Source organism: Homarus americanus, unplaced genomic scaffold, assembly GCF_018991925.1.
Source record: "Homarus americanus isolate GMGI-L3 unplaced genomic scaffold, GMGI_Hamer_2.0 scaffold8226, whole genome shotgun sequence".
In the NCBI taxonomy this organism is placed as follows: Eukaryota; Metazoa; Arthropoda; class Malacostraca; order Decapoda; family Nephropidae; genus Homarus; species Homarus americanus.
In genome coordinates, this window is record NW_024717620.1 from 1,042,992 (window position 1) to 1,056,964 (window position 13,973).

Consider the following 13,973-nt stretch of genomic DNA (forward strand, 5'->3'; position numbering starts at 1 on the left):
CTCCATCCTGGTGTGATCCAACATCACGTTAGCCCCACAACAGTCTTATAATGGGGGTTTGGCTACCTTAATAAATAGGCATGATTGTCTATTGTTTGTTTTTTCTTTGCATTCTATATCCAGAGTCGTGGCTCTATGACCTGCAAACATCCCATAATTTTTTCTTTCCGTGCAATAGATTTAAGAACCTATTCTATTTATAAATGATGAGGATCATGTTGTGGGAATCATAGCCCATATTATGAGTTTCAATTCTTTTTCAATACCTTACAATTAGCATTGGTTAATAAATAAACTATGTTTGTATGCTGTACTTATTGTTCTTCCTCAAGGAGGACTATCCCACCGAGGGAGAAACAATACCGTATTGTTTTTTTAATGGCGTCCTCATTGTGTTGTGGTCGGTATCGTATCACAAGTTATCTGTGCTTGTGGAGGTTGAAGACCGTCTCCAAGAGTTCATATGTCAACATGGACTAGTTGACAGGATGTGCAAGTGTTCAAAATGTGGCAGAGAACCGACAATGAAGAAGAAATATGTCTTTCAGTGCAACAACCGATCGTACTCTCACGTCCACAAGACAGTCAAATCACACCATGCCCCTTCAAGATACTGTAGTTTCATTGGTACCAAATACAATATCAAAGTAACTTCTTCGTGCCTAATAAGCCGGAGGGTTCAGGGGGCGAAGTTAGGCAAGATTAGGTAGGTTTCTCGAGTTAGGTTCGTTTGGTCAGGTTCTGTGCATTCTTGTTTCCATTTCCATGTTCACTGTTCAGTGTCATGGAAATAGTAACTCCAGAAATTCTGGTTTAATTCCTTAATTTATTTCTGGTGCTAACCATCTCCACCTTTACCTTTGTTTGTTATCTAATACCATTGTTTTCTGTTTTGGTTCATTTCTGCACAAATCGCTTATATTTTTTCTTTGCTGTGCCCTATGTTTCAGAAACTCTTCCATGTACTATATTCAGGATAAGAATCATATGGCTGAGATCCAGACCCATAACTGAGGTTTGGATACCAGTCCAATAACTTATCTTTAAATTAAGAGTTTCATTGCATTCCATTATTAAGTGTTGGTTGGTATTGTTATTGTACCTCCCGAAGGAGACGGTCACTCATCCTGTGTGTCATCCAAGCGCTGTGCACTGCTTGTTCCCTTAGTTATAGGAAGCTATTAGTCCTTGTTGAGGATCAAGTGTGAGTGAAGGACTTGTTGATATGTGATCATGGTCTTGTTAGAAGGACCTGCATGTGTGGCAGAGGCATCACACTTAATGAACATTGTGTGTTTCAGTGCGGTACAACGAATTACCCAAAAGTACCCAAAAGTACCCATAAGTACCCAAAAGTATATTAAATCGGGGTAAAATCTTAACGAATATATGTTTTACATCAATAAAACCTGATTAATAATGTTTTCATTGAAATGTAGTCAAAATAATGAAATAATAAACAGCAAAAAACGCTAAATTCCAAAGAGTCACCTATCCAAAATGGAGATATAATTACCGATGTTTCTGTTACTTTGGGGTATTTAACATAGCCGTAGGATTTACTTTTCGTTAGGTTAGGTTAGGTTAGCGAAGTGCATCACGATGGATCTGAGTTATCTCCCTTGTTCACGAACTCTTTGGAATTTAGCGTTCGCCAAAACTGAAAGTTTTTCGCTGTTTATTATTTCATCTTACAAATTATCTTTACAAAATTACACTAAAATATTATTAAACATGTTTTGTGTATGTATAACAGATATTCATTAAGATTTTACCCGTATTTGCTCTACTTTTGGGTAATTCGTGGCTCCCTTTCAACGTAACACCAGGAAGTATTATTACGAGTGGCTGTCACCTCACGTTAGGTTCTGTATTATTTTATCATCATCATCTAAACAACACCACTGAAATTTTTGGTCCATAAGCTCCTTCTAGTTTTAGCCATTTGCTCCATCTTTACCTCATGAACTTTTTGGCCTTCTCATGAGGTAAGAAATCATTTATCTTCTAAGGACAAATTTCTTCAAGTTGTTGGCCAAGGTTACAGCCACACTACCATACACTTTGTGGCCAACTTGTGATCACCAACAAGAAGCATCGGTCTACCGCAGACGGCTGCTGCCAGTCTGAACCCTGCGCCTCGTTCTGTCTTACACGGTGGTGACAAAATGTACACAAGTACTGTTATGTATTACATATGAGGACCCCTGACGTACACTGTCTCCCTGAGTGATAGTGTACACTGAGTGATGTACAGTGAGTGGTGTACATTTAGAAGTGTACAGAGTGGTAGACACAAGTGATGGTGCATACTGAATAGTGTACAGTGATAATGAACATTACATTAGTACTAATTTACAGTGAATGATGGTGATGTACATTAATATTGGTGTACAATAGTGCTGATGCACACCTGTAATGTACAAAGATGGGTCCGACTAATTACCCAAATGTAGCCGCAATGAAGTCAAATAATGGTCCAACAAGAATAAATCGGTCTGCCAATCACTTCTCGATTATTATTTGGTGTCATAAAGTCACAAAAAATTGGTAAACTTAATTTAATCTGAGTTATTAGATCACGTGCATGTACCTAACCTAACCTAACCTAACCTAACACAACTCAGATTAAATTAAGTTTACCAATTTTTTGTGACTTTATGACACCAAATAATAATCGAGAAGTGATTGGCAGACCGATTTATTCTTGTTGGACCATTATTTGACTTCATTGCGGCTACATTTGGGTAATTAGTTGGACCGTACAGTGAGTGATGGTGAGTGTACAGTGAGTGATGATGGTGTACATTAGGTATGGTGTACATTAGTGATGGTGTATATTAGTACCGGTGTACACTAATGGTGATGTACACTAGTAATGTACAACAGGACATAAACAATATTTGCTTCAGACAAGTGAGGATGAAGGAGGTAGAGTGAAGTGAGGTGAAGTGAGATGAGTGAAGAGATGAGTGAGGAGAGGAGAGGAGAGGAGGGAAATGCTAAAAGAGTGAGAAGAGAGACGAGTGAGGTGAGGCCAACACGACATAAGGTGACTATAGGTACAACAGTATAGCTGCGGCCAGTATTAATGCTATATTACCTCTCATTAAGCTGGTCCTCAGTGCCTGGCAGTGGATGGATGACACAGTGCAACGACGTCATCTTATTCCACTATAATCTTAACCGATAAGATCTATAACAAGGAAGGAAATGGCGGGTGAAACATGTGTGTGTGTGTGTTAGGAAGCAGCGGCCGCCATGTTGTGCTGCCTCCACCACCAGGAACATTACCACACCAACCTTCAATAACCTCTTAACTATTACTTATTACCACACCAACCTTCAATAACCTCTTAACAATTACTTATTAATCCTACAAAATAACTTATGCTTCTGGGAATTTATTTATATCCTTTATATTCATATTTTTTGAGGTATTTTAAAATATTCAATTTGTTGAGTGAATAAATATATTTTAATCAGGAAAAATACTCTCTTTATTTAATAATAATGTATATAGTAATAACCTGTAATAATTAACAATAATATTTATAGGTGTCGCCACTGCTTTAGAGATAAGCTTTTCCTTCATCATAAATGTTTAACTTAATAAAACAATTCACTTCCTACACATTGATTTACCACCTAAGGTCCCATTACATACACCAACATATTTTAATAATATTTTTTTATAAGAGTAGCAATCCTGAATTTGACGAACATGTACTAAGATAACATTTAAACACATATAGGTATTAGTTATTAAAGTCTACAGTACTATATAACCATTGTTGTTTCCTGGGGTTATATCTAAAGGGGTCTGTTCCTTGTAATGCTCTAAAGGAGGGAGGTGGTTCCCTGCCTGCTGGTCCCCGAGATATACTACATGATAGTAACTCATTTAATGGAACATGTCCAAAGGAAGGCTACCAGACTGGTGGTGCCTGCGCTACGGACGACCTTGCCTAATATTAACCTTAAACAACCTTAACCTTTAGTAACATTAACCTAACCTTACCTTTAACTTGATATTTAACCAGCAATAACATTAAAAGAATATAAAGTTAACCTAACATAACCTTACCCTAACTTTAATTTACAGTTTTACGTAACACTGTATAACGTTAACATGATATAACCTAAACCTAACATAACCTTCACCTAAATATAACTTTACTTGACATGACCTCAACTTTTACTTTTTTCTTTTATCCTCTTCACCACTGATCGCCTTGTTAGCCGCTTGGGCGATCGGTCACGTCTCTGTCACGCACTGTTGGCAAGTACTGGGCATGCACTGGCTCCTGAATGTACCTGAACCCGCTCCAGTGTTGGTCAAGTCTTGTCTTGAAAGAGCTCACACTCGGTGCCGTCACAACACTTTCTGGTAGATTGTTCCAAGATTTACAACCATCACTCCGAAAAGGTTTGCCCTCACAGTTTTCTGGACTTGCGGCTTCTTCAATTTTGAGCTGTGACCCCTTGTGGGGCGAGCGTCTGCCAGCTCCAAGTAAGGACACTCAACTGAGTAGTGCCCCCTGAGATGCTTATACACCTCAACTAGGTCGCCCTTGCCCGTCTGTAGTATAAGCTAGGCAAGTTCAGGCGCTCCAATCTCTCAGGGTAGCTGAGGTGCCGAAGTGCAGGCACCAGTCTGGTGGCCCTCCTTTGAACATTTTCAACCAACTGACAGTCCCAAGTATATCTCGGGGACCAGATGGGGTGACAGTACTCCAGATGGGGAAGCACTTCACTCCTGAAGATCGTTACGAGGGACGGACCGTCTAGATATCTGAACGACCTTCTTATCGGACCCAATAATTTATTTGCCTGATTTACCTTCTTCTCGCAATGGCCCGAGAACTTCAGCTCATTGTCAACATACACACCTAGGTCCTTCTCACATACAGTCTCAACTAATGCAGTTTCGTCATCCCGTTGGGACATATGATACCGTTGGTACGCCCCAGGTGCATCCTCTTACACTTCGTGACATTGAATCTCAGCAGCCATTTCTTCGACCATTCTTGGAACCCACAGAGGTCCTTCTGCAGCTCTTCACAGTCCGCTTGGTTCTTAATTTCCCGAAATAACTTGGCGCCATCCGCAAACATTTGTATGGAGGAGTGTACAACGTCAGGCATGTCATTTATGAAACAAACAAACAACAGCGGGCCCAATACACTGCCCTGTGGTACCCCACTTGTGACAGGTACAGATGACGATTTCGTGCCATTAATCACCACACACTGCTTGCGGTCATATAGAAAGTCTTCTATTGTAGTGGATTTCTCCCCTACAAACGCTGTTTGTCGCTGCGTAGCCGACCCCACGAATTCCACAGTGTATGCCTCGTGGTCTAGGTCAACCAGCGCCGCCATACATCACGGAGCGGGGGTCAACTACTAAGCCACGCCTACCCCCCGCTATTTAAGACCTGACCTCGTGGTGACCTGTCTCTTTCTACCTACACCAACCAGCCAGCAACACCTCCTCCTCCTCCGCCTGCCTGGCGGCCCTCGCTCCCGCCGGCGAGCATGGCGACCCACAAGCTGGTCCTCCTCTGAGCATCCTCACCAACCAGCTCTCTCTACATCACGCTTGTAACCATGCTGCCTTCCCAGCACCAAGCTGCATTGTACATCCAATACAACATGTATACAGAGAGCACATTGTGAGTTTCCTTTCTCCATCCCATCCTGAGTGTGAACCAAACAATCTCATCCCCACACTATCCACGCTAGGACATTTCCCCGAATTCCGTACCCTTCCAGTTTGATTTTCAGCTTTTCATGGGGTACACTGTCGAAAGCCTTGGTAAAATCTAGGTAAATATTGTCGATATTACCACCCCGTTCCAGAATATGGGTCCAAATATCCAATACCTTGAGCAATTGTGTCAAACAGGAGCGCCCCGGCATAAAACCGCGTTGGCAATCTTTTACAATGTTGTTTCGTAGTAGATGTTCCATTGCGGCATCTCTGATAATACTCTCAAGTACTTTACATATTATGCTGGTCAGGCTCACGGTCTATAGTTGTTCGTGGAGTGACCAATTATACTGTTTCTTCTCTGTAAATATTGTAAGTACTTTTACTTTTTTAATTTTACTTTTATCCTCTTCACCACTGATCGGCTCGTCGTTAGCCACTCGGGCGATCGGTCGCGTCTCTGTTACACACTGTTGACATGTACAGGACATGCACCGGCTCCTAAATGTATCTGAACTTGCTCCAGTGTTGGTCAAGTCTGGTCTTGAAAGAGCTCACACTCGGTGCCGTCACAACACTCTCTGGCAGATTGTTCTAAGAGTTCACAACTCTCACTCCGAAAAAGTTACCCCTCACAGTTTTTTGGACTTGCGGCTTCTTCAACCTTGAGCTGTGACTCCTTGTGGGGGGGGCGTCCGCCAGCTCCAGGTATGGACAATGCCTATGGCCTGGCACCTGACATTATTAGGGACCTGCCACGCTTTACCATAAACAGATAAATTGTACCGTGAATTTCCTCCCCCTCCACACACTCATCATTTTGTACATTATTAGGGACCTGCCACACTTTGCCATAAACAGATAAATTGTACCGGAAATCCCCACACACACACACTCATCATTCTGTCACTTTATGTAACTTGCTGACAAAACCCATGACCCTCCAGTCTTTTACGCCCTTAATGCATGAGTCATAAAGGCAAGCGTGAACTCCGCATGCTTCCCAGATGGGCGCTGTAAACGCTTCTGCGCTTCACCTAGCACAGGATGTAAGGGGGTGCCCAATAAACTAGCCCCCTCGGGGACAATCTAAAAAAATAATCTATGGACACTCGACTGAGTAGTATCCTTTGAGATGTTTATACACTTCAATTAGCTCCCCCCCCCCTCTTGTCCGTCTGCAGCATGAAAGAGCTCAAAATTTTTCGGAGTGAGAATTGTGAACTCGTGGAACAATCTGCCAGATAATGCTGTGACGGCACGGAGTGTGAGTTGTTTTAAGACCAGCAAGTTCAGATACATTCAGGAGCCATTGCATGCTCATTTCTTTGCCAACAGGCGTGGGTTAGGTCAAACAATGGGCAGGACAGGAAGATGTGTGCAAGAGCCAGGAACCAAGCAGTCAGAGTGTAGAAGGGCTGAAAAGGAGTTCCAGAGGCTGGTTGCAAGTGAGGTCAGGACAAACCCAAAGGCGTTTTACCGCGATGCAAAGTTGAAATTAAAAACGTGAGTAGGAGTACTGTATCAGACCTGAGGCTTGAAGATGGTAGTTACACAGATTCTGACCTGGACAAAGCTGAGGCATTGAACAGCTTCTTTTCCTCGGTGTTCAGAAAAGTGGATGCGATTAACCTTCCTGCGTTCAAGGACAGACGGTTTGACACAGCACTGACTCACATTGTGTTCACAGAAGAGGTTATAAGAAATAAACTGTCAAAGATAAAGGTCCATAAGATCCGGCCCTGACATGGTGAATCCTAGAGTGCTAAGAGAGTTGTGCAATGAGCTTGCCGCGCCCCTGAAGATCCTGTTCTGTAAATGCCTGGATAAACAAAGGGTCCCCAGTGATTGGAAAATGGCAGGTTCAGATACATTCAGGAGCCGGTGCATGCCCAGTACTTGCCAACAGTGTGTATCAAAGACGTGACCGATCGCCCAAGCGGCTAACGAGCTGATCAGTGGTGAAGAGGATAAAAGTAAAAAAGTAAAAGTATGACCAGACTTGAACCAAGGTATTCAGATTTTACCTTGACTTGACCAACACTGATCTGAGTAGCCTGCATGCCTTTAATTTCTATTTTACCTAACGGAAGAAAGCTTTGGGTTTGACTTGACCTTGTTTGCAATCCGCCTCTGGAACTTCTTTTCAGCCATTCTACACTTTTAACTGCTTAGTTCCCGGACCCAGTAAAGTAAAATGAATATTTTCCTTTTACTTCGCCACTGATTGGCTAGTTAGCGAAAAGGGTAAAATTAAAAGTACACCAAAGTAACAGGTACATGTGGTTAAAAAATCAATACTACCACTGGTACAACACGGACAAAGGTACTACTGTAGTGGATTCCTCCCCTACAAACGCTTGTCGCTGAGTAGCCGACCCCGCGAATTCCCCAGTGTATGCCTCGTGGTCTAGGTCAACCAGCGCCGCCTTACATGACGGAGGTCAACTATTAAGCCACGCCTACCTCCACTATATAAGACCTGACCTCGTGGTGACCCATACGACACTGAAGGCAGGATGCTTGGATTAAAACTAACAAAAAGAGGATATATAACATACTTAAAAGATAAAGAACGACAGGCAAGAATAAGATTATCAAAAATAAAACGCTTTAAGAACCTTAGCATTAATAACAAAAGAAAGATTTATATTGCCCTTGTCAAATCAATTATGGACTACCCACCCATCCCATTGAACACCCTTAGTAAAACGTGCATTAAAAGGTTACAAACAGTACAAAATATAGCCCTCAGATTTATATATAACATAAAATATACAGACCACATCAATAATGAACAGCTACACAAGAGAGCAAACCTCTTAGCAATCAATGTAGATATACACAACAAAGCTGTAAATATTTGGAAAAAAGTGACTGAACTTAACACAGAAACATATCAAAACTGGATAAATAATATAGACAACGAAGAATTCCAAGAACACAGTTGGTTTAAATCAGCCAGGAAGAAAGTAATTGAACCATCTCCTGCCCCAATATACATATAAAACATTAATAGAGAGAATAAAAGATGAGAGTGACCTACCAGCTCCACAAGAACCTGGCAGGCCTCTCCATACAGTGTACCTTTAGACTAACATAACTAATATTTAACATTTAACATTTAACATTTAACATTGAACTAACATCTTAGTAAAAAAAAAAAAATAAATAAATAAAAATGTGACTACCCTCCCAGCTACACAAGGACCTGGGCGGGCTCACTAACTCAAAAAAAAATTAAATAAAAAATAAATAAAAAAATAAAAAAATATTAATAATATTAATAATAATAATGTGATTACCCTCCCAGCTATATCAGCCAGGAAGAAGTAATTGAACCACCTCCTGCCTCAACATACACATTTCTACATAAAACATTACTAGAGGAATAAAGATGAGAGTGACCAACCAGCTCCACTAAGAACCTGGCAGGCCTCTCCATACAGTGTACCTTTAGACTAACACAACTAACACTTAACTAACACCTCAAAAAAAAAAAAATGTGACTACCCTCCCAGTTACACAAGGACCTGGGCGGGCTCACTAACTCCAACAATAACAAATAATAATAATAAGCAGCATTATATAAATAAACCAATATTAATACAAAGGTCTGACGACCCAAGGGAGCAGAACAAAGACAAAACACCAATAAGAAAGATGAAGCGATCTGGTTGAGCCCAGATTCTTTCTACTCCTACTGTATTTCAGTTTCACCACTTTTCCTTCAACTCCTAATAATCTTCTTTCACCTCTTAACTAAAGACTTCGTATCGTATCGACCGCTCTCTTTCTACCTACACCAACCAGCAAGCAACACCACCTCCTCCACTCCTGCCTGGCGGCCCTCGCTCCCGCCGGCGAGCATGGCGACCCACAAGCTGGTCCTCCTCTGAGCACCCTCACCAACCAGCTCTCTCTACATCACGCTTGTAACCACGTTGCCTCCTCCCAGCACCAGCCACCAAGCTGCATTGTACATCCAATATAATATGTATACAGAGAGCACATTGTGAGTTTCCTTTCTCCATCCCATCCTGAATGTGAACCAAAATAACCCGTACCCCACAAATGGTGACCCCCGGAGAATCGCACTCACACAGGATGGAGGAGAAACACTATTACCCCACAAATGGTGACCCCCGGAGAATCGCACTCACACAGGATGGAGGAGAAACCGATCACTCTCCCAGTCTCCAAGCAACAGGGAAGACTGGCTTATCCACACAGAGACAGCTCTCATCAGCTCTACAGCTACTGTCTCTACACTGCAGGTTAGACATCCTAGAGCAGCTCTGCTACTCTAAGCAGACACCAGCTCCTCTTCCTGCCCCAAGCACCACGTCCTACCGACCCCAACACACCCGTCCTGCCTCAGACGCCGCCCCCGGCCCAGCAGTACCCCCTGCCGCTCCTCCTGATGCAGCCCCTGCTCCCGATGCGGCCCATGCGCCTGAGTGCGGACCCACACACCTCTCTTTTCTCCCTCAGGTACTCTACTGTCCTGCACCCTGCTGCTGTCGTGGACCCTGCTGCTGTCATGCACCCTGCTGCTGTCATGGACACACTTCCTGACGCAGCCCCTGCTCCTGACCCAGGCCCACACACCCCAAGCAGGCGCATCTGACGACTCTGTACCTGCCGTGAGGGAAGCACAACATTCATCGCCTCCACACACCCTTTTTCTCCCTCTCTACTCCCACAGATATTGTGTATCTAGACAGTTGTCTCCTTTAGCGGCCGGCTCATCTTCGCCCTCGCCGTTATGTCTCACATGTGGCATGCACCGCCCGTTCTGCCTCACATGTACCATGCAACCCTGCAGACAACAAGTCTCCTACACCGCCTGGAGGGAAGGGGGAGTATTGTAATGGATTCCTCCCCTACAAACGCTTGTCGCTGTGTAGCCGACCCCGCGAATTCCCCAGTGTATGCCTCGTGGTCTAGGTCAACCAGCGCCGCCTTACATGACGGAGGTCAACTATTAAGCCACGCCTACCTCCGCTATATAAGACCTCACCTCGTGGTGACCTATCTCTCTCTTTCTACCTACAGCCGCAGCAAGCAACACCTCATCCCCCCCTCCTGCCTGGCGGCCCTCGCTCCCGCCGGCGAGCATGGCGACCCACAAGCTGGTCCTCCTCTGAGCACCCTCACCAACCAGCTCTCTCTACATCACGCTTGTAACTACGCTGCCACTTCCCAGCACCAAGCTGCACTGTACATCCAATACAACATGTATACAGAGAGCACATTGTGAGTTTCCTTTCTCCATCCCATCCTGAGTGTGAACCCAATATCACGTACCCCACACTACAAGTTACCCTCAGAATAGGAAAGCTCTAGAATCAGAACAGATTTTTGTATGCATTTGGATCATAGTTGATTATTGTACCGTTAGGGTGTGTCATACGGAGGGGAATTTTTTTTTTTTGAGTTTGAAAAATCGGCCCATGGTATTAATGATGTAGTTCTATGTGCAGAATCATGTGATATCTTCAGATTTGAAAAGTTTTCATTTTTTGCTAGGTAAATTTTAACTTGAAATCTTATGAATATTAAGTATTCCCACCCTTTTACCAACACCACTAAATAGCTTATTTAAAGTAAAGTAAATGTATCAGGTTAATTTATTAGGATGAAAATGATCCAGAATAGTGAAACGAATGATCTTGACACATTTATTAAATTTAATATTCCTTTAGAAAACAAAATCATCAAATACAAAAACCGGTTTTACTACTACGACCCGGTGTTGCTGCACACCATAGAGAACATGTCTTTCTTGCTTCTGTTTCTACTCATCACCTCCCTGCTGACCACCTGAGCTCGGATGTAGCCTTCCCTCCTCTCCTGGCTGTACACGTGACTGCTGGCCTCGCTCACTTGCTGTACACAACGCTCTATACTCTGGGTGTGCGAGGGCCAGGCAGGGACATGCATGGGGTTGTCCAGGAAAGCTCTGACTTGAACATTGGTGAGGCTGCAGGTAAGAGGGGGCTCACTGCCAGCCTGGATGTTATCCAGATCTATGAGATCAGTGAGGGTCTTGGCACCTAGATTGACTTCAGGAGTCTTCCTGACCCTGAAGGAATCGTCACCAACTGATTCGTCATGCCCAGATCCTCTCATAAGTCTCATATCCAAGATTTTTTTGACTGCCACTCTTCTCTCCTCCTCATCCTTACTGCAGAGCATTGTCTGCAGAACTGCCTCGGGATGAGCATACCAGGAAGATCTCCTCACAGTCTGCTCCACAATCTGAACAACCTTCCTTGACTGACTCCTCAGGAGCTCAAGCTGGAAGAGAACATGCCTCGGACCATCGGAGAACGATGACTTGACCTTGGTGTTGAACCAATTTGGCAAGTAGACACTCACGATGAATTGGACAATAAGTCTCAGGTTGTGAAGCTGGTTCCCTTTCAGTTTATGATGAGCGACCCAAATTCTGCAGAACCTGAGAGCCGTTGTGAGCCACCTAGAATGTGAGACTGGACCTATCTGCAGGTAAGCAAGTCTATCAGGCATGACCCCAGTTTGATGGCACTGCAAATCATGTAACCATAGTACTGGTGGTACTCCAGGTTGTCCCAATGACAGTATGTGCGACTCGGTGGGAAACTGATTTTTTCAAAGCTCGGATTTATTTCTAACTCGGTGGCAGAGTCCAGCATCTTGCCAAGAGGACCAGACCATCTGTTGTTTGAAAAAGTCTTGCCATCCAGCTCCTGGATCAGATGTCTGAGTGGCAACTCGTTGGTGTGGAGGTCACAAACAATCCAGACCAGCTTCCTCCCAATCTTCCGCTCTATCCACTGTATGACCCCCCCTTGCCACCCTGTGTTCGTGTTAGTGCTGTCCCCTCCAATGGCCTGCAGGGTCTGGTCTACGTTCCTCTCTCTGAGCCAGTTCACAATGTTATCTGCCACTATCTCAGCTGGTTTCCTGATGTCATCTCTCTGGGTGAAATGCAAATACTTCCCTGCCAGTTGCTGCAGCAGGAAGTGCTGCCTCCTTGCGCGAGGGAACAACATTAGAATCTCAACTTTCATGAACACTTTAGTGTCATCCTTCTCCCATCAAAGAACAAACAATTGATTCCATTTTCTCTTATCCCCTTATCAAACTCCTCTTCTAGGTTACTGACAAGTTTCTCCTGAGCTCTCCTTACTTTGTTATGATCTATCACCAGGTGAACATCATCAGGTGTTACCAAACCACCGTCAATCCAGGCAGCTGTTGCTATCTCTGCAGTTTCTCTGAGACCAGTGTGGTGTCGCATGCTGGCCAGAGCTATGCTCAGGATATCTTTCCTATTTCGAATCTTATGCCTGGAAGGTTTGGGATCATTATTTTCTGGGTTAGGGACAAAGTCACCATTCTCCTGGTCAGCACTCGGATCAGCCATGGGGAAGTCATTAAACTCTGAATCAGCTTGACTCCAATCATCGGCCTTTTTTACCTCACCCTGGGCCTTCTCAAGTCTCTTTTCCTCGGCAACTCTTTTCCTCTTCTGTCTCTCTGTGGCAGCCTCCTGTCTCTTGGACTCCGGAATATCTTGACAGAAATCATGAAATTCCCTATACTCCTTGATCTTCTCTCTGTGTGGCACATACCAGTTCGATCCTGGGAATCTTCAGTTCACGTGGGAGATGTGGGCCGCCGGTTTAGTCCACGATCGCATCAAACTCAGGACAGAGAACAATTGGGCTTACCGAAGTAATTATGTCAAATAACTGGTCCAGTTGCTTGCCAAAGCTGTCCTTAACTGCAATTTTTTTCCTCCCAAGAGAGAGATGGCCTTTTCCCAACTGGCAAGCAGTCTCTCACTAATCTTCTTCTGACTTGTTATGACTGGAGGCTTGAACTGAGCGTTAGCCAGAGTGTACTGTGCCAAGACAGCTTTGGTCATATCACTGGCAATGTCTTTGTTTGTGTAAGTTCTTTGGTTCTTTTCACTGATTTGCCTGATTAAAACACCGTATCTCAAAGCATCTCTCAATGTAGGCAACTCCGACTTCAGGAGCTCTCTCCCAGACCCAAGATAGTGACTGAGATGGCTGGATTTTTGGTTCCTCGTCCTGACACAAGCAGCCATCGCAAATATTATCAACTTATAAATGCATCAGAATCTGAAACAGAAAAAATATTGTTAGTTGGGTTGTTAAAGAATGAAGTCAGAAAGCAATGTTCACTATTTAATTGTAATGCACTAATGCAGCTGTACGTTAGATTTTCGATAAATTTCACGC

General features: G+C 43.7%; 1 protein-coding gene across 1 annotated transcript in view; it reads right to left on the reverse strand.

Moving 5' to 3' along the window:
- LOC121858937 (E3 ubiquitin-protein ligase hyd-like) overlaps positions 1 to 3,279 on the reverse strand; it is a 112,916-nt gene extending 109,637 nt beyond the window's left edge. The window contains 1 exon segment of the mRNA XM_042355591.1: positions 3,104 to 3,279. Within this exon segment, the coding sequence (XP_042211525.1) occupies positions 3,104 to 3,165 (62 nt within the window). The 5' untranslated portion in view covers positions 3,166 to 3,279.
- Between the last annotated feature and the right edge of the window lie 10,694 nt (positions 3,280 to 13,973).